The sequence below is a fragment of the Hirundo rustica genome, chromosome 12, assembly GCF_015227805.2.
Source record: "Hirundo rustica isolate bHirRus1 chromosome 12, bHirRus1.pri.v3, whole genome shotgun sequence".
NCBI classification, from domain to species: Eukaryota; Metazoa; Chordata; class Aves; order Passeriformes; family Hirundinidae; genus Hirundo; species Hirundo rustica.
Window position 1 is genome coordinate 17160352 of NC_053461.1, and position 24980 is coordinate 17185331.

Genomic DNA, 24980 nt, shown 5'->3' on the forward strand with positions numbered 1-24980 from the left:
TCACTGTGTTCTAGCCCTCACTTCTCTGAAGTCACTTTTCCCCTCCATCACACAGGCCTGGAGGATGTCCAGGCACATCCCTGCAAGTATCCACTGTAGTTCACACTTCTTCACTGAAAAAATAATTAATCTAAGAACAAAACAGACAGCTTTTAAGAGAGAAAGTTTTAATGTAAAATACACAGGTTTCAAAAAGCAGGACCAGTAACATTTCATCTCAGAAAGCAATTACAGAAGGAAGATGCTTGGATTTTAGAAAATGTGTTTAATTAATAATGCTCATTAACTACACAGTTTTAATCCATAAATAAAAGTTAAAGCTGTAAGTACAAGACAGAGTTGTAAAAAAAATCTCAAATGTGTGATACTTATTTTTAAATGTATTTGATTTTTATGGCTGCCTCTTAATATACTAAAGGTGTGGGAATCAGTGCAACTTGAAGAGCTGTCAGACAAAAACCTCTAAAGGATGAAGGAGTGCTCAGCAGAGGGTATGTTCATCTCTACCTTGCCGCTTCTTATAAAAGGAACCACATCAATCTTTGGTAGTATATTAAGACATCTCAAATAGTTAATACAGACAAACATTTAAAGGTCAACATTTTTTGTATTCCTATTCAAGCCGCAACACCGATTTCTTTTCTGTATTTTTTGCTTATTTTAAAAAGGACACTTAGGAAGTTTTGAGGGCTTGAAACGACAGACAATGGGATCTCTTCCTTTGCACTGAAGTCAGCAGCAATTCTGACACTGACCTTGTGGGTGCAGACATGGGCCTGATGTACTTAAGGAAGTGGGAGGGCTGGATCCAGTTTGTACAATTCATTAGAAATTGTTCATGACACTTTTTCATGGATGTACAGAAAGGTACCATAAGAGATCATACAATATAAAACCATAAATACTCTATCACCCTTAAATAAGAGGTGTTGAGTTTGCAGGGTTTCCTACTGAGAAATTTCTGATTCTAACCTGAACCAGGGCTCTTCTGCAATCAATACCATTAAAAGGCATTAACATCATCCTACACAGTTAGTCCCAATATAAATGTGTTCTCTTTAATTGCCTATTTAAGGTACCCTTTTCTATTTACATTTACAGAATGTGCTGTTGTCAGGGCAAGAACAAATTACAATGAACATTAGAATAAATGCAGTACAATTTCTTGCACTCTTGGGACAAAACCAGTGAGTAAATTTTAACATAATAGGAATGTTTCAAAGTGAAAATTGAAAACACATTTCCCCATGCCAGGATACCTCTATGTACAGAACATCTTGGGAAAGCAGCACAGCATCTCTGCATGTTTGCTTTTCATGAAGTACAGCACAGAATAAAAAACCAACTATCTTAAAGAAATGGGAACAAATATAATCAGGTTGAACAAACAAGAGGCCAAAATATTTTTTTAAAGAATCAACTAAGAACTAAAAACACCAACTCGACATGAAGCAATGAATCACATATTTAGTGGTCAAGGCAACTGTTTGGGTTATTCTTTTTTTCATTTTCAGTAGCAATAGGCCAGTTTGAAATGTCAGAAACTCAAAAGGGTCAACCCCATGTAGCACTTCTTCAGGCCTTTCACCATCCTCCTCCTTGTCCAGACCAGCTCAAAACACCAAATTACAACAAATTATCTTGGCATACAATGCACTCGATGCTTTCCACATCAGCCTTCAAAAGCATGATGCTCTCTGTGGGCTAGGGAAGAGAGAAGGAAAAAAAAAGAAGAACATGTAAACTCTGTCAAGGAGTTGAGAAGATTAAAAAAACAGAAGATAAAAATGTGTAGATCAGTCAAGGGAGAACACAACGTGTCCACAAGGGATCTTTCAGAATACACTGTTTGATAATACATTTATAGAGAGCCTAAAATTTGAGATCCTTTAAAATCCTTATTGCAAATGATTCCTCTAAATTAATACTTAAATTGGACAGTATGTAGCCTTAGGAGTTATTAAGAGACTTGTTTAATTTGTTTTGTGAATCAGTCACATTAAAATGAAACAAAACAGATTGTACAATGAAATTAAAAATATCTTTTGAATGATAGCTAACTGCTACATTGAAGGGACATAATTTTAATGCAATGACAGATGCTACATTCCTAAGTGATTAATGATGAATCAGGCAGGATATTCCCATAGAAATACCCTACCAGCATCTTGTTTTTCTAATGAAGGCAGAAATGAACAGTACAAAATACTTACATTTATAAAAGACTGCTTTAAAAGATGTGTGTGGGAGAAGTTTATTAATCTTTTCTAAAACTTTTGCTTCACTTGCTGAAGAGGAATTCATGTTCCAGACTTGCACAACATCTTCACGGTCACGAACACTGACACTAACCCCAACTACTTCATCATCTGCACAGAAGGGGAAGAACCATTAAGGAATACTTTAAAAGTGAGACATGTCTAATTTGCTACTTATGTATTTTGAAACAGTGCCCAAAAGCTGGGGGAAAAAAAAAAAAGAAAAAAAAAAAAAAAAAAAAAAAAAGAGCAAGAGGAAAATACCAATGTTCAAACCAGACAAAGTAGTTACCAGAAAAAAACTCTGGTTTTAGAAGTTATTGGAAATACTACCTCATGGTATTTTTAATGAAGTGCCATAGGATTATTCATCTTTCCTATTAGCACTCTTACACTTGATTAGAAGGGAACCACAAGACTCCCTCCAGTAAGGTCATCAGTATGAACTACCAAAGAAAATTTACCTACAGTGATGTCTACAAGCAGAAGTGGGAGGATGAGGGTGAAAAAACTAAAACCCCAGGAACAGCACCTGGTGGAGATCAGACACCACCTTTTCCAGACTTTGCTCTCTTTTTCCTTTACTTTTTGTCAAGGCAGCAACAGAAAATAAAGAAAACAAAATTAATGAAATTAATAAAGCCCCAGTCAGGCTGCTGCTGCTGCTTCCAGTGCTGGTAACTCAGTGCTACACTGAAGAAGCTGTTTTTTGTGTGAAGTTCTCAGAATGCAGCTTTGTGGAGAGCTCACAGGCCATGCCAGAGCTGGGAGCAGTGGCTGTGAGCTCCATGGCACAGCTGCTCCGTGCATTCCAAGGAAAGAGTCACTAAGAATACCCAAAGGTGGTGTCAGAAGCACATGGCCAAGGGCAAGAACCACCTCTGTGGATAGCAGAATATCATATATTTGCTTAAAGTGACCCCAAGACAACCCTATCAGTGTATAAAGGGTGTGAGAGACCATTTGAAAGGTTATTTCTGAACCACTCTGTAAACTTGAGAAATGTCATTCTTTTTCAAGGAATGATAGCCAGCGAAATACAATTCCTAAGAGAATATTTACTGTCACTGTAACAGCCACTTTTATCAGATATTCATGCTTAGAAGAGAATATGGTGAAAAGAAATGATGGAGAAATGTCTCAATCATTACCTGCTGCACAGCAATCTGTAAACTGCTCTCCAATAGTTGCTAGCAGCAGCTCTTTCCAAATTGCAGCCTAAGGAGGCAGAAAAATGTTACATTCACATTATTATTTCTTATCTTAAATTAAAAGTTAGGTTTGGTAGCTCAGTTTTGAGTGTCTTCTCTTTCTGAGGTTGTCTAGACAAAAATAACTATTTATTGTGAGTGCATGCTGTGTTATATAATTAATTGTTGGGTCTGTACAAGATGGTTCATCGTAGCCAAGGTGATGCTGTGCCCATGTGTGATGAAGAATGAAGCCAAAAAAAAGAGGAACAAGCACGAAAGTGTTATTTATGCTATTTACAACGCACTGAAAGCTGACTGAAGTTCGCCTTCAAGCAAACCTTTCAGAAGTGACTGAGGCCAAATGGTGCATAGTTTGAGAGATCAAAAGTACCTTCATGTCAAAAAGGGGCTGTCATTCAGCCTCTAAAACACAAGGCCTCTGGGGTCCCTAAATTCACTGCCCAGTAATTCAGGCTCTCCAAACCACTTGTCACTTCTGACAATCTTCACACCTTGGATTATAGGAGGAAAAAGACAATTTCAATTTCAGTCTTTTGTGACCACTTGGGACTGCAGGGGAGGAAAGCTGCAACTCACATACAAGGAAAAAGCCCACAGGCAAAAATCAATTAACTTTCGGCTGAAAGTTTGAGTACCATCTTTCAGCATTTAATGCCTTCTGCAAGGCTGTCACATCTTTCTGACACTTCACTTTTTCTGTTTAAAGGCCTGATCCAGAGCACACTTACACACATAAACACCATGTGTGAAGAGGTCAAATCTCCTTTCTGTGGCAGTTCACAGAAGTTACTCACATGCATTTGATTAGAGAGGCAAAGAGAAGCACAGTTATTGCATTAGAGCTCAAGGATATGCCTGAATAGACTTCATCTTCCACACTTTTAAATGAAAAAAAATATATAATTTAGCATAGATTATCAGGAAAAGGTCTATTTGTATTTGTATGCCTATAAGCAAACAGTCTCGAGAACAAAGGTGATTATAAATTACCATGTTTCCAAATTGAAACACTGTAGCTTTCATTTGTTTTATAATACATTGCCAAATGTTATCTAAAGCAAGAGATATGGACTTATTGGAAAAGAAACTTCTGCTCATTGCCTTTAAAAGGTTATGGAAGTTAAAGCAGCATTCGGTTGTTGTGTTGGGTGATGTAATAAGTAAAAACCATTACAACAGTTTTATCAAACAGAGTTTAAAGAAACTCCCTTACTAAACAAGATCTGAGTAAAGAGTCAGTGTAACATACCGTACTCTCTTTAGGGACCTTCATTTTCCATACACCTCCTTTGGCATTGCTTTCTTCTTCCCTGTTAGGGGAAATAGATCAGTGAAAATAAACATTCAAATCCACATCTAGATAACCCTATGGTTGTGGTTTAATTTTCCCAGAAAAAATCCCATCTGAAATGCAATTACTAACTTCAGGGAGCATGACTCTGACTTCTGACATCAGAGATAATTCTTTCTTTGTTCATATGAAGTGTATCTCTCAACACCTAATCCTTTTCCCAAGTTTTGTGTATTGGAAAACGCTTGTATTTTCCCTGACTACAGACTATCTTTGAAGTGGCTGCACATTTTATGGGAACAAGCCACAAAATGATTTTACATTTTACTATGGTAACCTTTAATTTTGGAAAACCTCTGGCATATTTTCACAGAAGCGGCTTTTTACTCTTCTGTTTATTCAATTTAATAAAAGAACATGAGCACACTTCATTTCAGTTTTGTGACATCTACAAATTAATTGCCCTTATTAAAAAAAGACTGCCCCGGGTCAGGGCAGATGCAACCATTAAACTGCCTTGTAATGACAAAGGCACAATGCACTAACCTGTGAGCTTCTCAGGTTTATTCTGTCACAATGCTTTTTCTAAGACTTTAAATTAGGGCTTCCAGTTTCATGTTAAAACTCTGCAAAGGACAAATTAAAGGAACGACCTATAAATTCATCTTTAGAATACCTAAACCCAGTGTGACACCTATAAAGATTCCTCAGGATCAATGGTCTCCCACCAATCCTGACAGATGCTGGGGAAAAGAGGGGGAAACTTTGGGAGGATATCTTCAAAAATCTGAATCCTCAATTCTTACTTCAGGATTTCTCTTTCTTTCTAGAAGAAAAAAAATATATAGAATGCTGAAATTGGCCAGTATCCTGTAATGGTACTCTGAGAAAATCTTCTTGTCAGTAATTATTGAAAAGTTAGCAAATTACTGATGATGAGATCAATCTCTTGCAATCCTTTTCCTAAAATGCAGAATTATTTTTATAGGATTAGAAAAGCGTTAAATTTTCAGAAATGATCTTTGCATTTTATACCTCTAGTAGTCACTTAACAAATGAAAACTAAAAATACGAAAAACAAACCCCAAAAAAATCAAACTCCCAAATGCTGTCATTCATCCTCACAAAGATATGAAGGCCTGCACACGATGGCCCAATTGATTTATATCGATATCAATGGTTTTTCATACCCACTTTAGCTATCCTGACCAGTCACAGTATTTTCAGAAAAGTAACATAGACTTCAGATGCATTTCACTTCAGAAAATTTACATCTCCAGTAGATTAGGACAGAAATCTCCTGTAGTAAGTCACCCCAAAGTTAGACAACTGTGATTAAGTTAAAGAACCCTAACGCAATCACAATCTACGTAAATGATGCCAAAAAGATCAAAACTCTCCAGAAAGTGCTGATGTTCTCTGAGATGCGACAGAACTGCAACAGGAAGAAGGGATGCAGTTTGATTTCTGAAAGGAAAACATCAATTATTTATACTTTATTCCATTACTATCCTACAATCAAAAGGAAGCAATGTGCAAGCTAAAAAAATTCAAAGAGAAGTAACTTATTCTGTGTATGCCTGAATTGAGATTCATATTCTATTTCTTAGCTTCTATTTCATAATTATTTTTGTATATTTACATCCAGAGGTGGACAATGAACTTACAGTCTGTGTTTTTAATAAAGACTCTTTGGTACAAATCACTTTTAAAGTGAAAAAGAACTTCAGGGTATTTCTTTCATTGGTCTCTTGAGTTCAGGTGTTGGCAGCCAACAGAAACAAGACCCTCCTCTCCCACACCTTTCACTCCTTTAAGTTATTCCACTGCCCATTCCCAGGAAAGTCTGATGACAACACACGTACCAAAGCGGGCGCCTTTCTCCCCGCATTAAATGGTAGCTACATCTCAGAGGCAAGTTTGTCACGGGAGGAATGTTGTTGTAGACACTCCAGAAATCCTTGAAAAGGAAAAATATTAGTTGCAATAACACAGGAGAGTGTTTCATGCAGATTTATTACCATGGTAATTTTCTCTGAACCAATTACACATCCTTCTCCTGGAGAACCAGCACCTGCTGTATTGTAATAAAACGCTATGAAAAGAATTTCCTGCAGAATCATTTCTACTTTTATTTTTTTTTTAGATGCCAATCCTGCATACGTGAATGTGGAAAAAAGGGAAGCAGCCCAAGTGTGGATTATCCTTTTGAATACAGAAAGAAAAAATCATCAAAAGCAATTACACTGAGTATGTCAGAACAAACAAATACATAAAACTTCCTTAGCGTATTAAAAAGATATATCAAATATCTACCTTGTTTCACTTAAGTCTAGCCTAAGCGTCATTATGATTATCCTGAGTTGCAAAAACCCCACAAACAATAATTCTGGTGAATTAAATATCTAACCAGCAACCCAACTAGTTTGAGTGAAAGGTTTCAACCTTTCACGTAAAGAACATGAGATGCATGTGTTAATACAGGAGTAGGGGACAAATTCAAAGATTCAAGTTACCAGGAACCACTGGATTACTTCCCAATGTTCCTGCTGGTAAAAGCAGATGCTGTCAGGCAGGTTTGGGGTGGATTAAAAGGCACCCAAAAGCAGTAGTGAGCAAAAGGGACGGATGATTGAAAAGATCCCAACCTCTTCTCTCTTTATCCAACAGTTGGGAATAGAAAAGATTTTTAAAGACTTGAGTTGCATCAACTTAAGTGATGCAATATTAATCATTAGTGCAACTCATTAAGTATTATCTAGACATAATATGTAAGAATTATCTAATACATTAGGTAATATCTAATACTTAATCACTAGCACAACTTCAGAAACAAGGATTGCAACATTATGTGATAAAATTTTGTGGCCCTTGGCAACGCTGCCTAACAGCCATTACCTTTACCCAGGCACAAGAAGAAATTGAAGACTACTAAAAATATAAAAACGTGGCATGAAACATCCATTTCAACTATGATCTTACTCATAAATGGTTGTGTGTCCAAACCCTAAAGCTACTTGCAGAAGAAGGAGCAGAGGTACATTGGTACATTACTGTGGAAACATTTAAAAGCTCTTTTTGTCCTGAACTAGGGATGTAGTTTGGAAGGTTTTGTGTTTGGAAACCTCATACAATGTACAAAGTTGTTCAGACCTTTATGAGAAAGCCTTATTTAAAACTTCAGTAGATTGCTACAGGTGTGCTTCTCAAAGAGAAGGGTCTGGCATTACCCTAAAATTTCAGAGATTTAGTGAACTAGTCAGCTTAGCACTAAGGTGAGACAAACATCAATTTGCTACACACTTCATGCTAACTGTGGTATTAAAACAGAAATACATTTTACTTGCAACAGATACCCACTACTGGGCAATGGCAGATGACAGAGACATGCAGAATTTCTCACTGCTGCAAGCGCCACACGGTTTAAGAGTCCTTTAATTCAGTTTGCTAGAATCTTTTATTAGATATGTACTCAAGGAGAGAAATCCCAGGGGAAAAAAAAAAAAAAAAAAAAAAAAGCGCCACATACTGCAATTTTTAGTCTTTGTGCTATTAGTTCCCATATTAGAAAAAGGAGAAAAGGCTGGAAAGATATTTAAAATGCATAAATATAATAATTCAATGTACTAGTGGAAACTCAGGAAGGTTTAAGACTCCAGCATGCCCAATCCAATATGCCTCCTCCTTTCCCCATCCGGAAAGCCAAATGAAATTCAAACACTGACTCAGTAATACAAACACACAACACAAGAAACACTCACGTTTCACACCTCAGGTAAGAAAAGCCACAGGTGTGACTCATCCTAGGAGGAAAAACGAAACTTGAGGTGTGAAGTTACATTAATAACACGTGGCAGCTCCTGTAGCAGAGCCAGATGCCTTACCTGCACTGTTTGTACTGTATAAATCTTCTTCAAATTTAATGCACATTCAGCTGCTGTTGTACCAGGAAGTGACCTTGAAGACAAAGCACTGATTAATTAAAATATTTATTTTATCAAGGAGAATGGAGAGGGAATGTGAATCGCGTAAGAGTGAAGTTGAAACGTTCACGTGTCAAAGGGGGAGACCAACTCTAAATTACGAAGCATCATTTAAAGCTAGGAGCTGAAGTTCTTTTATACTTGCGAGTAAATTAATATTTGCCAGGTCATTTGTAAAACTAAACAGAAATATCAGGAGTTTTAGCCAAGCAGCACATTGCTGCTCTCAGCACTACCACACACCATCAAAGCTCTGCTGTTCACAAGACGGGCTACCAGAAGGGGACCGCATGATCCTACCCCAGAATTATTTTCAATTGCGTTTAATACACTCCAGCCCCCGTTTTGTTTTGTTTTGTTTTTAGCGTTTTGAGACGCTCCCGCTGCTTCACACTTTGAAAAGGAATTTCATCCGCACAGCGCTCGCTGGCTGCCCTGGCCGGGCCCTCAGAGCGGGCCGCTAGGTGGCGCAGGCGCACAGCCGGCGGGCGCGCGGGCACGGCGCGCGGGCACGGCGCGCGGGCACGGCGCGCGGGCACGGCGCGCGGGCACGGCGCGCGGGCACGGCGCGCGGGCACGGCGCGCGGGCACGGCGCGCGGGCACGGCCGCACCTTCCCTCAGGCCCGCACCGGCCACACCCGCCCCGAGCTCCTCGCTATCCCCGAAGGGTGGGACACGCACCCGGGCTGAGAAGAAACGCAAGTCCCACAGGCCAGGCTATGGCACACAACGCACCCAGAGAACCTCCAGGCAGTTCTTCCACCTGCGGCGCTGATGCCTTCAAGCCACACGTACCACCAGCATGTCCTGTAAAGCCAAGACATCCTTGGGCTGGTCTCACTGCCAGGCGCGCTGGTACACCAGGCGTGGTTCAGCTTCTGTAGCTCACCCTCATACTGACCATCACCAGCTCCACCCAGAGCTGCTTCTCTCCCTCAAGGGCCTTCAGGGGAAGCCATAGGAGGAGTGGTTGAGGTCACTCCGTCTGTTCAGCCTGGAGGAAACTGAGGGAAGACCTCGTTGCAGTCTACAAGTTCCTCATGAGGGGAGGCGGATGGGCAAGCACTGATCTCTGCGGTGACCACTGACAGGACCCAAAGGAATGGCTGGAGCTGTGGCAGGGGAGGTTTAGGCTGCATAACAGGAAAAGGTTTCTCCCCCAGAGGGGAGATCAGGCTCTGAACAGGCTGCCCGGAGAATGCTCACAGTCCCATGGATGCTAAGGAGCACTTGGACAGTGTTCTGAAGCACAGGGCATGATGACCCTTGGGGATGGTCCTGTGCAGGACCAGAAGTTGGACTTGATCCTCAGGGGTCCCTTCCAACCCAGGATATTCTTTAGGCACACACAGGACCAGGTGCATCCCATCATCTGAAAGGTCTTTTCCAGCCTAAATGGTTCTATTTATAATCTTTTTCATTACTATTCAGTGTGTGAGACATGGGACAGTGCATCCACACCCCCAGACATCCCTGTGTTCCTGTCACTGCACTAACTGCATCGTAACACCCACCTTACAATTCCCAGCACATAATCCCACAGGCACAGTTTTGGGGGAATGAGGTCAAAATTGCTGAGGCACATTCAATTTCTTAGAACTAGAAACATTTTTCTTTCCCTTCAGAAGCTGAAGTAGGATTTCTAAAGAAAAATGAAGATCAAAGACAAAAGCAACCTCCCATTGTGTCTCAGAAGAGGAAACAAAAATGTGTAAAATTACTAAATCTGGAAACAGAAGCGAGAGAGAAGGTTTAAGGAAACAGAAGAAAACGCAGCTGTTGCTCGGGTACCAGCTGAAGAAAGGATAAAAGCAAACCAGATCTCAGCATCCCTCCCTGATACATCTGATCAGCCTGAAATACATCGAGGGAAACACTGAAGTTACTCTCAGTTGTTACAGATATAATTGAAGCTCTGGGCAAACCGTAGATATTCATGTAAAGGAAGAAATTTAATATGCAAAACTACTGAAACAACATGACATCTTCAAAAGTCTAATAATAGCTCTAAGGTTTTTTTCAAGGCTCCAGTTAAAATAAGCTGCTTTAAAAATGCATACAAAACCAGCAGAAAAATACCTCCCAACTTTTTCAGTATAAAACAGGCAAAATAACATCTGCTTTACTATTTGCTTGTTAATTACCAGAACTAAGAGCACCTTACAAGGTGGAACTGGCAGGAAACAAACAAAAAAAAATCAACAAGAAATTGCTGTGGCACAGCTTGTAGTCCAGTGGCTCATGAACTGTGAGAACTCCCATGAAAAAAATGATAACTTAAAACAAGCAACAAAAACAAAAAAATCCATAATCAACATGATAAAAGGAATTATCATAGTAAGGTTTTAAGGTCTGGGGGGTTTTTGGTGTGTGTGTGTGTTTTGGCATTTTTTATGTACACTGTACACTCAGCATTAAAGAGCAAAAAGAGAAATTTACCGTATTTTACAGAAGCAGAGCCAGTCAGGCTGCTTTTGAAAGCACAAAAAAAAAAAAAAAAAAAAAAAAAAGGGTAATAAGTTCAAACAGACTTTAAAACTTATCAAGTGATTTAACTACATGGCTGTAGAGAGTTGTGGATTCACAACCAACTTCCCCTTGTTCTTTTCTTGCTAACCATACTAGCACCTCTCTACTAACACTTTGTTCCATGTAGAATGGAACACAAATGGGCAAAACCTGAGATAAATTTTGCCTCTTTTTGTCCCACCCCACTGCCTAAGAAATGACTTCTCTTCTGGACTATTTCTGCCACTGGTGGCTTAGCAGTCACCAAGGCATCTGGCATTACACATGTTGTACAACAGATACTATCATCACTTGATATCCTCGTGCTGATACTGCCACTGAGTTGCTTCAACAGTAAGGTCTACTCAAATAAAAGTTTAAAATGTATTCTCTAGCCATAGCCTTCAAAGGTTACCTAGATCATCAGGGTAGCCATTTAGGAAATTTGATGCCATTTAAAAGATCAGCTAAGACAGGTAGACAGAATATACCACTCCAAGGTTATAAAATGGTTCATTTTGATAGTTGTAAGTAACATTTTCCGGAGAAACTGTGATCAGCTGGCAGAAAGCACCAACCAACCAGCAAATTACCTATTTTAAAAGTTATGGTGAGTGATCATTTATTCCTAGTAACCTGCCTGGTAAGTGCTCCAAGCCCACCAGATTACAGTGTTATCTCAGCCTTTCATTCAGCTCTGGAATGTGTCAGTCATTTATGGATATGAGCATGCACACCCAAATGTTTTTTTATCTGAAAAACAAATTTTCAAACAAAACCAAAATCTTACTAAAAACCCATAACTGAGAAAATTATGATGCATCAATTTAAAAGTTCAGGATCATTTGCTTCAGAATTTACAACTGCACAAACTTGGTTTAATGCATGAGGCAGAGACAGTGTTTTAATCAGACAGCCAGAAGAAAAAAGCCTTGAATTTCCTGCAAAATTCCAGACTGCTGACAAATCTGAACTGTAGTGTTTCTATTTCACCCAGAAACTCAGCAGATCCATGCAGATGACCACTCAGGAGTTTTGTGCCTTGAAACCCATGAAATTGGGATTTATTTGCGTGCACACTCTAATTTTAAATTAAGTTAGCAGAAATAACAGGTGATTCTCAACCAAAAGAATCTGTAGAAATTCCTATTTCTGTGACTCTCCGGGAAAAACTTGCATTATGATAGGAGTAGTGGGATAGTTGTGTACTTTACTAAAAACCTCAGTACACGTGGTACTACAAAACAAGACCCTGCAAATATTGACCCTCGAAATGAAGCCATTACAGGATTCTTCCCATTCAGATAACTTTACTGCCATCAACAATACAAATAATCCAATACGCCCTAGTGACCTGTCAGTTATTGCCATGGTGAACAATTCATTTCCAAGAACTCAACAGGCCCTGCCAATCCCCAAGAGCACAGGAACGAGCCAGATCACAGCACCAGCCAGCACTGACAGATCCTCTGGGGGTGGAAATACTTGTTCTGTCACCACTTCACCTACAATTGTGCATCTGGGTTTCCCATGGAGAGTCCGCACATAAAATATTTCAGTGGTTCTCCTGGTCTGCCTGTTTCACGTCCTGTGATGTCGCTGCATCTTCAGAGCCTTTATAGGAGAAAATTAAGTGCAGTATCAGGACTAATTGAGTTGTCTGCTCAGGCCACTGTACAGCATCTTGTGGTGAATCACACAGAATGTAGGAACAGGAATAATCTCCACAAAATGAATCCTTATGCCAGCTTTCTTTGCTACTCCTTCATTATTCCAGCACGAATAAAGAACAAAGGACACAAAGATAAATTCCATTGTTTTATCCATGAATAAACCTCCAGGTGGTTGCGCTTATGTTAATTTCTGATGCTGAACTGTAGCTTTTCTGTTTCTCTGCAAAGAATTAAGTATAGAAGTTGTTTCATATGTGCTCACACTGGCCTTTGTTTCCCAGTGGGAATATCATCACAGCTTTAGCGGGAGCTTTAAAAGCTGCCAAGCAGTTTTGAAAATCCCCCTGTAAGTGCTTAGCCACAACTGCTTTTGGTATAAATAAGCAAAATATTTACTTACAAAGCATAAAGTCAAAAACACGCTGTGGCAACTAAATAAATCTGGTAATCCATTCTGAATACAAAGACTGATTTCAAGCCATCAAAGCCTGTCAAAATGCACTTACCGGATTGCACATTCTTATAATATTAACCATCATTTTTCATTGTAAGCCACCTACTCATGAGCTGTAATAGATGAAATAGATGATCCTAGATAAATAAATTTTGCTATAGGGAAGAAGGGAAATCATTAAGTTTAGTTTCAAATATCTGATGTGTCCTGTTAGGAAGATTAACACATTATTAAAATGGTTCAGTTATCAAAATCTACTCAGCTTTATATAGAACCCATCTACAACATAGAGAGAGAAAAACCAGCACATAAGGATACCTTATGTAAGAATATTTTGTCTTTGCTGGAGTAGACAAATAACACTGCTTGTTTGACAATGTTTATAAGCACATGCTTCCCCTCACAGAGATACTGAAGAGTTAAACTTCTCTCTTGCAAGAGAATTAAGATTATCTAAAGGGAATTGTTTAAAATCAGGCGAGAAAACAGGGCAAGCAGGCCATGATCCTGCAAAGTACTGGGAGGAGACACAGCCAGGACAGCTGACCCCAGCTGACCCCAAGGATATTCCAGACCATCTGACACTGTGCTCAGTAGATAAAGTCGAGGAAGAAGGAGGAATGTTTGGAGTGATGGTGTTTGTCTTCTCAAGTCACATGGGATGGAGCCCTGCTCTTCTGGAGGTGGCTGAACACCTGCCTGCCCATGGGAAGCAGTGAATTAATTCCTTGCTTTGCCTGCACGTGTGGCTTTTGCTTTCCCTATTAAACTGTCATTATCTCAGCCCACGACTTTTCCAGCTTTTACCCTTCCAATTCTCTCCCCAGTCCTGCTGGTGGGGGAGTGAGTGAGCATCTGTGTGGTGCTTGGGTTTTGTCTGGGGTTAAACCACACTGTGTGATACCCAGCCTAAGTGACAGCTGGGATTTGCAAATTTTATTAAGCAGGATATTTTCATGATGTCCACATGTACATCAAAAACTATAACCATCTTCACAGCTTTGTATTTACACAAGTATCACACCCAGATGCACAGCTCCAAATCCCATTAAGGGATGGTTTCGAGTGCATAAGGTGGCATGTTATCCAGGGCAGCCCAGTCTTTCATGGTCATGTCACTTGACTTTTCCTTTTGTGCAACTCCGGTGTTGAATGTGCTGTATAATATAGTGATCAGATTGGTAATGCTCATATTTTTTATACACAGTGATGTATATTGACACTTTGTTGTAAAAAAAACCTAAAAGACTACACTGTGTAGCAAAACCTAAGAAGGCAACCTTTCCTTTCAGAGCCAGAAAGCACTACAAGCAGAACCAGTGTCTTCATGAGATAAGTGTAAAGAGCCACCAGCGTGAATCAGCTTCCCAAGGTGGCACCAAAAGCCTCTGCAAGCCTTGCTGAAATTCCCCTTGCTCCCTAAGATCACTGCAGGCAAAAATCCTACCAATGAGACATGTGGATATGAACTTGGAAATCTATAGAATGGACAAAATAAACAGCAGATCTAAACTCCTGTTTTCCAAGCTTTTAGCACTTGACCTTGGAACATTTTAACAGTTAAAAAGGAAACCTCATTCATCTTAAGAGGAAAACACCTGCCAGCTTCTCTACACCTTCTGTGGAACTGCTGACCGGCAAGCATTTGAAGACCATAGATAGGATCTTTTTTGTCAAACTGGTGAATAATATTCTCCCAAAGCTTTCATCTTTGTTAATTTTCCTAAGGCATTTACGGGGTAAGATAGCCAAGAGCACTATCAGATGGCTGCTATTTCAGACACGGATATCAAGAAAGGCTTACCACTAACAGGAAATGCAGATGCTCTGTGACACGTGTGGGATGATGGCAATGAACCAGGACCTGGCCACAGGATGCCAGCCTCCAGATGTTCAACCTGTGCCAAGGCATTCACAGAAACAAGTGCTGATGTAGATAAAACAAAGGCATTTACTTCTGAAGCATGAGATGGATCCAGTGCTGCTATGATAAAAGCAAGGCCATGAACCCCAAGGGTAGCACATCACTAGTTGCTACAGAAAGTACCACTTAGCTGATGGATATTTATTTTAACAGCATGACTTAATGAAAAGATATGTTTTAGAGATCTTAAAATTGTATGTCATGGATCTCTCTCACAGTAATTTAATAGAAAGAGATAACTACGTATCCATCTCAACATCTATTTATCCTTAAGCATCACTTCTTCCTGCTTTTCTCTGTAAGTACAGGGTAAAATGTAGCAGTCGTCAAAAATCAATACCATCTCCTGAGGAAACAGCAGTGCTCCACACTAGGTGCTACTGAAATCTGTTAAAAAAGTGCCCCCAGAACATCTTCTACGGAAAGTCCAACTGATACAAGCCTAAGCCTCCATCAAATCTCTGTGGACGTACCAATAAATGTCCCAGCCACTTCTGTGGGGCTCTGCAGAGACGTGAACTTCCACACACAGCAGTAAATTAAGATCACAGTTCCATTTCTTGTGTGCTTCTTAATGCCTTAAATGATTTTTTGAGTGTATAAAACATGTCTTGCTTGCTGTAATTCTTGTTTCCTGTCATTATTCTATCCCTGTTACTGGTAAACAAAACAGAGTTTTGTGTGTTTCTGGTCCCACTTCTCCCCCCCCCTCCCCTAATACATACACTCTCATATTTATAAATTAAGAAACAACACTACTAATTAAATGCATTTACATGTGATCTGAAGTGTAAAAGGAATACATCTATAGAATAACTGAATTTTAAGAGTCTAAAGCATTGTGGAAGTAAGACAAGAAAAAAAAATGAAAGGACTCAGGAACTCAAAATAGATTTTTAACTGCTGACACTGATTATAAAAAATAGCCATGCTTATCTCCACATGGCTTATGTAAACAAACAGACCTGGCTGGTGACTTGATTAAACATTAGTTCAAATTATGCTTTTTAAAAACAAAGAAGCAGAAATACTACTTGGACCCCAAACCTGACCATAACTGCATCATGACTGCAAAAGGAGTAATCAGAAATAATTGGTGGGTTTTATTTATTAGATTTGATTTGCTGGACCTGAGTTTTCAGCAGTTTCTTGTTATTTCTCTGTCATGACTTGGAAAGTTACCCGAAAAATAACTAAAGAGGAGAATTTTACCAATAGCATGGGGCAGTATGTTCAGTGGCAGAAAAGCTGATAAGCTTTCCTTCTGCAGTAGAGAGAGGGAAGAAATACACACACACACACAAAAAAAAAAAAAAAAAAAAAAAAAAAAAAAAAAAAAAAAAAAGAGAGAGAGAGAAGAAAGGAAGCTGTAGATTAAATAACAAGATGCTAGAAAATACATGCTAGGAAAACTACATCAAATGCTGGTAAGAAACTTTCAGTTTTGACTTTGGCACTTCTTCGCCAAGCCTCGCTGTGTGCACCACAGGGGTGAGCTCCCTTGGCAGCCTCTTTCCACGGCATTAGAGGCTCAAACTTCAGGCAAACGAAGTGTAATAAGAACCTGCAGGTCATTAAGAAATTTTAGCCAGTCTTTCAAAATGTATCACTTCGGATTTAAGAACCGATCACCTGCAGGACCCAAACATGATTAATGAAAGAGTTGTAAGATTCGGCATGTCACCGGGTGCATCAGGGGCAGCAGGGATGCACGAACCACAGCAGCAAAGCACAACCTTTACCCTCCTATTCCCGGGGCTGGCGAGCGTCATCTCTAAATTTAGAGTTCAAAGCTGCACCGACCGTGCCGGGACCAACGTGTGCCCGCTGAACTACAGAACCGAAAGCTTTTCCAGACCAGTTTCACTACTCGGAACCGCTCCCGATCCTCTCGATGGGGACCGGCACCGGGACAGCCCCTCGCACCAGCGCGTTTCCCGTAACGCAGCCCAACGTTAACTTCCCGGATCCCGATGATCCCAGAGATGCGCATCCCTTCCCAGACGGATTCGGGGGGTTTCCCCGGCTCCCGTCGCCCCCCGGCCCCACTCACTTGTCCATCCAGAAGGTCCACGGCGAGTGCAGCGGCAGCCGCGGCGCGCCCCGCTCGGGGGGGCTGAGCGCCATCTCCCCGGGCGGGCGGGGGGGCGAGGGGCGGGCCGGGGCGCGGGGAGGGGACGAGGGACGCTGCCAGGAGGGACGGGGGAGCGGGCGAGCGACAGAGAGATGCGACGGGAAGGACAGACAGACGGGAAAGGGGCAGGGTGGTGACAAGAGATGGACGCGGCCAAGGGACCATTGGAGAGCATGGGTGGCTCCCCGAAGGGGAACGGGCGCTCGCTCCTTCCCGTCACTGCCTCTCCTGCAGGGCATGGCTGAAGGGAATCGCTGATCTTCTTCCTGAGACCTTCACAAGAACCCACGGCCACGAGGCGTGGAGGCACACGGGGTAGCCAGTGCCACCACCCTGCACCGCGATGCTGCTGGCAGCCCCTTCTCCGCACACACACAGGTCACACCGCAGACCTGGAAAGTCTCTGGGGCTGCCTTTTTGAGCAAAATAACCCTTGTGCTTGGTTTGGCTTGGCAGTGCTGACCAAACCACTAAACTTCTCTAAAACTCCAGCTTTTAGGACACAAAACCCCCGCATGTTCACAGGCGCCGCTGGCAGCCCCTTCTCTGCACATAACACAGGTCACACCACAGACCCAGCGTGTCTCTGGGGCTGCCTCACTGAGCAAAATAACCCTTGGGCTCAGTTTGGCTTGGCAATGCTGACCAAAACACTAAATCTTTCCAAAACCCCAAGTTTTAAGACAAAACATTTTCTACATTCACACAATGAAGAGATGGCTGCTGTGCAGACTGACCAGTGACAGAGACAGCAGAACATCAAACTTCCAGATTTAGGGAAAAATATTTTCTGTTTTCCCATCTTCTCTACGGCCCATTTAATTTACACACCTGGTTTTACTGGGAGATGTTCCTCACCATCGAACATGGACATGTGCAAAACCCCTTACATGATTTTTTAGAATAGTACTTTTTAAATTAAAATTCTTCCCATTGGGTCTGTGCACAGTAGTAAAGTTAAACACCCACATAAGTGATAACAGGATCAAAGACCGTGAATCACATAAATTTCTTTGTAAGCACATCTAGTAGGATGAATAATTTTATATATACTTCATCCTAAAAGAAAAATCAATAAAGACATACCCCTTTAAAGAAATAAAAGTCTAACAGTAAGAAAGGGCAGAGTTCACCCATAAAAAGCAGTCTGCATAGTGACAATGAAAAACACAAAATGATTATGTTGTACAGATGGAAAATGCAAACTGCTAGTCCAAATTAAATAAGATCTGCAAAACCAGTTGCACGATCTCTTGCAATTTAATTTATTCCTCTTTAAATAGAAGGCAAGATAATGACCATTTGGGAGAGCTTGGAATCTAAAAATTCATTGGTATGCCCACTCTGAGCATTTTCTCTCTATTTTAATGATAAGCCCACCAAAAATGTTAATTCTGAAAAAAACCCTACAATAAATGGTTGTATCTAAGCACAGATTTTCTCAGAAGAGCTGGAGAAGACAGGAGGAAAGGAGGAGAGCGCTAATTTCTTATGACCCAAAAGGGCCACATCTTGCCTCTGTGACTGCCAATGACATTCTCCACGCCTAACATATTTTTGGTGTCCTTTGCTGAGGTTGCCAACACAGTATTAAATTTTGGATATGCAGCAGCATCACTCTGGAAATCAGGCCAACCCCACCAGACGGTATTACAAAAACTAACTTTGAATCCAGCACCTGCCTCTGATGGAACCACACGCTTCAGTGAAAACCTCCAGACTCCATTAAGAGGGAGCTGCTCATCAGTTAAAACATTACAGCTCATGCTGAAAACAAATCATTCTGTTATAAACAACCTGGGCTGCAAGGAACGCTATAGAAATAAAACCCCCACACCTCTGAGACACGGAGTGAGAGCCAGGAGGCACAGCCTGTATCATTATTCCAAATGAGAAATGTAAAGCCTCCATTTATTCCTTATTTACTTTGATAAATACCAGGCTTCACAGTGGCACAAAGAACATTGTGGGAATCTCAACGAACAGTAAATTAATTTGGTTGTGGAGGAAGGGCAATCACAGGATGCATCAAATTAACGCATCCTTTGCTTACAGAGATTTCTAAGAAGTCGTGACACAGAGGGAAAAAAGTCTCCTGAGATGAATCTCACAAGGAAAAATGATCACGAGCACAGCATCCTGATTCTGCTCAGCTACCTCATGCTGCCAGCACACCTTGAGTGAAAAAATTTCAGAGATTAAAAATCCCAGGAAGTTATTATCACTTTCAGAGAGGTATTTATAGGACTTGAATTAAAAATGCATTTTATCGGTGTTTGCTACATATTTGGAAGGTTTCTTTTTAAGGAAACCCTGGTGATGCCTCCTGTGCTCTTGTACCTTCTCAAGCAGCTTTACCAGAAGCAAACTGTGTTAAGGTGCAGCCCTGTGCTACAGGATGGTGCAGAGATGAGTTGCTTAAAGCTCACCACCACAGAGAGGGCTTGTGGCTCCATTCCTCACACCTCCTCCCAGCCACATCTTCCTTTCCCTTGCAGGCCTCTCCAGGCAAGCTGCTGATTTTCTGCAAAGGCCTTACAAAGCAGGACTGTGGGGCGGAGAGCAGGATTAGATTAGCTCAGCTCATTTCCAATGGCTAACAGCTGAAATTTTCCCAGGTAACAGCTGGGGAGAAAAAAGCCCCAACAAACTGCTCTTTCCCACATTATGTGCTCCTAGCACTGCTTGTCTGTACTCAATTTCAGGCACCTGAACCTTTTTGCCACGCAAAGGCCCAAGCTGCCCCATGCTGGGGTGCATTGGAGCTGAAGAAGGCACACTATAGCCAGAAGAAACAATAAATACTTCATACTTCTTTCCATGGTTTGAGATTTAAATCCCTACCCTTATAATCCTTGCTGATCCCAAAATCTTGACAGCAATGGGTACATTACATGTGCTTGAAACATTATTTGCCTGTTCCAGTAGATTTTGCTTTAGTCCCTGCTCCCAGCTGGTGCAGGAAATCCCCCTGCTACAATACAATGGTGTTTTGAGGGGGCAGAATGACTCTTAAAACCATCAGGACCTTCCTTTCCCCTGCTGACAGTTGTGCACCATCACTGTGGCAACTGCAATGCCTGCGTACATAAGGAATAATGAGCGAGCATTAGGCTTATTTTAGCTATATTCTAATAGTGTAGCACCTGGAAGGGAGGAAGGGAACAAGCACCATATGAGCAGTCACTGTGCATTTCCACCCTGGAAGTGTTCCACAGCTCTCTGAGGCGACAGGTACCGCACCTTAAAAGAACATCTGAGAGATAACCTGCGTTTGTCCAGTGCTGCTGACAAGAAATGAATGGTGTGAAGCCTTAGCTAGAAGATCCTCTTTTTCACTCCGAGGCAGAGCTGGTTGGAACATAAACCTTCCTGGAGTTGAGGGAGCACAAGCCTCGGCTGCTGTGCCCAGCTGCTGCCGCTGCTGCCTCACAGCCCGAGCCAACAGCCATGAAATGTAATTTCTCTACCAAATGCTGGTGTCACGATCACTTGCTCTTGAAACACTGCCTGGGACTTCAGAAGCATATTAAGTAACACAGGAGCTGCTTCTGAGAGGTTCTCAGGAAGATAAACTGATCAACCGAGAGCCAAAGCAGAGGTGAGGATGAAGGGATTTTAGTTGATATTTGCTTCCAGAGGCTTAAATAAATGTTTTTTAAACCTTAAAACACAATATTAAAGTGTTGAATCCCAATGCTTTTGGCAAAAGCTCCCTCATCTAGGAATGATTTCATATCAGCCAAGCTGTTAAGCAGAGGTTGTCATGGAAACAAGTTTTATTCAAATGATATGGCCAGAGATATACTGTATTTAGTGAGTTCTTCATTTGCTGCATACTGGGAACATGTCAGAACTAAATGATATTGCATAACTTTGTTTTCTTAAAAACAACCTGGCTCACTGTCCCTGGTTTTCTGATGGGCTTGTGTTCTGTCCTGCCTGGGACAGAAGGTTTTCCACGCAGTACCTGCTCCACAGGAGAGGCTCCTCAAGCGGCTGGTGCCTGCAAGCTCCCAGAAAAGTCTTCCTTCAAATACATGAACCTGCCCAAGTCAAACAAGGAACTTAAGGAACGTAATCCACATCCTAGGAGTAATTTTTTTTTTTTTTTTTTTTTTTTTTTAATATAACCAAAAATAAATTGAATAGTTCTTGCTCAAGTTACAAACTAAGAACAAGTCAGCTTTGGCCAGGACACCATGTAGAAACTTTATCCCAAAAAGTGAAAACAAAAATGAAATCCAAAATTGGCTCCAAAATCACTCTCATGGAAACCACTGTGCAGACTTTATGGAGTGGCATCCAAAGGAAGCTGGTTTAACATCTCCCAAGGGGCCAAGATTCCTGATTGCCCAATAGCAGCTGAGCCTTAAGTAAAAGGTGAACAAAAGTAAAACCTTACCCTTAAAGCTGTTACATAACTGATCATTCTGTAAAATGCTTCATGGGAAGGAGATGGCATCTCATGACCTCCTGTGGAAATGGAACAGGAGCTTGTTAACTTCTGGGGCAGGTGATCCTAGACTTCAACAGGCTTTCTAATTACAGTTAATAAAGGAAAAAATGGGTCCAATAGCTCTTTTGGTCTATTAAAAGCAAATCACAGAATGGAATTCTGCTAGATATGAGCATGAAGAAGGCAGTACCTACCTCAAGTTGGTGTACAAGTTGGAAAGACATCAGTCTTTCCAGAATCCTTGATGCATTCCAGAATCACAGCTCTCTCTGGTTACCACCACTTGTGAAGGAAGGCTGAGCCTCATCCAAAACCCTCTACAGTTAAATAAGGGCATAGATTGACTTCATCATGCTTTAGATTAGATCTTTATTTCTTTACCTAGCCATATTTGGGGAACCCAACTGGCTTAACCCAGAATCCAGTCCCTGCACCACGTATTAAGAGGCTGGCATTTCTTACTTAGCTTTGGGTACTGGGCTTCTGCTTTCATCCTTCCCTGTTCCCCACACTCGGAAAGCACTGGGGCTCTCTGAAGTGCTAAAAAGATGCCCAGAAAAGGTGAGGTCAGGAGCATAAATGCAAGAAACCTGACAGATCTCAAAGTCATTTGTTGGAAACAAACTCCAAACACCTTGCTTTTCCTGATTTTCCAGTAAAATATCTGCAGTGTTTCACTTAGACATTGCTTCCCCAAACATGAGGATCCCAAAATAGCACCATCCTCAATGCTCTGTGTCATAATGTTATTGGCACCACATCTGGCACTGGCTTTGATGTGGAACACAAGCTTAAATACTGATCTTTATTTTACAGGCTTCCCAGCATACAGCTGAAGGAAATAATGCGCAAGAGTCACATCCTACACACTGCACAAACCATGTTAGCCTGGACTGCAGAGTGAGTCTGGGATGGAAACCCCCCACTGCTATGGATATTGCAAAAAATAAGTACATTCTAACAGATAAAAATTACAGGACATAATATTTTTATACGAGCTCGCTGCTCCATGGTTCAGCTCATAGGGGTCATTCTACTTTCTGCATCACAACAGCACAATTGGTACCTGTCCAAGCCAGCACAGCAAAGGCCCCCTCTGGAAATAAACCACTAGAGGGAGACTGACTTCAGCAATGGAACACCCACAGGGAGAAAATCCTTTAAAAAAAAAATAACAACAAGATTTGGGTCAAAATTGCTCTTTGTGTTTCTTCTTCACACATAAAAGTGGCTGAAATTAAAGGGTCAAGTTTGGCTTCATCAAGGTAAACCGAGGGAGGATCATGCAAATGCGATCAGGCAGTCACGTGTTCTTCTACATATTGTAAGAGAGGTTAGGGCAACTCTAAAAAAACAAAAAAACCCACCAAAACACACCGAAAAATAACCCAGCCACTGAAAATACTAATAGCTGTATCCTAGCAACATCACAGATTCCATGTGGACTTTGTTCTGGAGTCTACAGTCCTATTTCATCAAAATTATTGACTTTCTCAAAGTCTCTAAACGACCATCAAAAAAACTGTTAGTGCTTAAAAAATACAAACATTTAATTAGTCACATTAATAAGAAAAAACGAAGAGCAGCATTGCGTGCTAGTGCTCCCTTTTCATGGAGCTCAATTTAGCTTCCTTTGAAATCAGTGTCAAAATTCCCACTTTATTCATCGGTAGCAGAGCCTCTCCTTCGAGGAGAAAAGCTGGAAATGGCCCTACAGAACTTGGTAGAAGAGGTTTGGTTCCCAGGCTGAGCTCACACATGGTACGGATAGAATTCGTACAGCTCTCCATGATCCTCCCAGTCATCATGTCCTTATTGCAAAGGTAAATCAACTGGCATGCCAGTGGCATCCAGAGGCTTTCTACAAGGCTTTTGTGCCATGCATATAACCAGTGTCCTTTTTTTTCCCACTAAGCTTTGTTTTTGTTTCACTCAAAAAAACTTTTTCAAGATCTCAAAAAATGTGGAATCCTGCTGGATCTTCCCAAAATCCCAGGCCCTGCTTGTGTCAGGTATGGAGACTTCAGGTTTAACACAGCTCTAGGAGGTTTTTCCTCATAAGTCCTGCATCACTGGAGTGAACTTTGTTACATAAAATGCAAAGGCAAAAGGCCAAATAAATAAAAAATGAAACAACCCAGCCCTTCCAAAGAAAAATCCTTTGCACAAAAGGAACACCTAAGAATAAACCCAACCCCAAACAAAAAAAGCTCTTACCCTTATCAACTTGCATGATGATCCAAAGAATTCCTGGGGCATTTTGACATATAACTCAGGGTTTGGGCAGACTCAGATTTTGGTCACAATTTTTACTCAGATCCAAAGTACATCACAGCTTTTCTGACAGTTTCCATCTGTTATTCCAAGCTCTGCTTCAACAAGTTAGCAAGACCTTTTACCAGAGAGAAAGTACTATTAAAAGAATAGTTTCCCTTTCATCATTCTGCCTTAAAAGCTCAGTTGATAGGATAGTCTGGTGAAAAACGTTTCTCACACTTTACTTAGCCCACAAAGTTGGTTGAGACTTTAAAACTGCAAAACCTTTTAATGTGCTATTCCTACAGTTCAAAGTTAAATGACAAGAGAACGCTTTTGTTGAAGAAGGGATTTAAATACAGAAGGGTCAGTTAGTGACTTTCAGCCCGTGAGCATGAATCTGGTGATGGCTGGATTAGAATTCCAGGCATGGCACTGAACTGTCTGTGCTGTTCCAGCAGCAGTGGTGGAGAGCCTTGGGCTGACCTCACGGTGTCACAGGAACTCTGCTGGATCATCATCCCACTCCAACACCCCAGCAAGGGCGTTATCTCAACAGACAACACCCCTTTAACTGTGAATTCAGCAATCAAGCAGTGCTCATGGACTCTGGTACAGTTAAATCTCACAGTTTTAGTCACACCAAAGATTTTACGTTGCTCATCCTTTCGTTTTCACCAGCTGTGGAGGGAAGGGGCCATAGGCAAGGAGAGGATATCCTTTTGCATAGAGTGCTGAAATAAGGGAGTAGTTCTGGCTTCATCTAAGCTGTGCACAGTGTAAACCAACAGGAAAGGAAACATATAAGGACAATGGAGCAGCAAA

The 24980-nt window shown here is 41.1% G+C and overlaps 1 protein-coding gene across 4 annotated transcripts; it reads right to left on the reverse strand.

Annotated features, from left to right (window-relative positions):
• Positions 1-154: 154 nt before the first annotated feature.
• EIF4E3 (eukaryotic translation initiation factor 4E family member 3) lies at positions 155-19968 on the reverse strand. 4 transcript variants are annotated; one of them, XM_040076614.2, is made up of 8 exons: positions 17360-17437; positions 16519-16570; positions 8648-8720; positions 6629-6723; positions 4722-4782; positions 3410-3476; positions 2214-2369; positions 280-1704 (listed from the first exon to the last, which is right to left on the reverse strand). In XM_040076614.2, exons 4-8 carry the CDS (start codon positions 6652-6654, stop codon positions 1673-1675), a joined length of 342 nt encoding a protein of 113 aa, XP_039932548.1. In that variant the 5' UTR covers positions 6655-6723; positions 8648-8720; positions 16519-16570; positions 17360-17437; the 3' UTR covers positions 280-1672. The 4 variants fall into 4 exon arrangements, with proteins under 4 accessions (XP_039932546.1, XP_039932545.1, XP_039932548.1 ...); XM_040076612.1 differs by lacking the exons at positions 16519-16570; positions 17360-17437 and adding an exon at positions 19870-19968 and having other exon boundaries at positions 155-1704; XM_040076611.1 differs by lacking the exon at positions 16519-16570 and having other exon boundaries at positions 156-1704; positions 17360-17433.
• Between the last annotated feature and the right edge of the window lie 5012 nt (positions 19969-24980).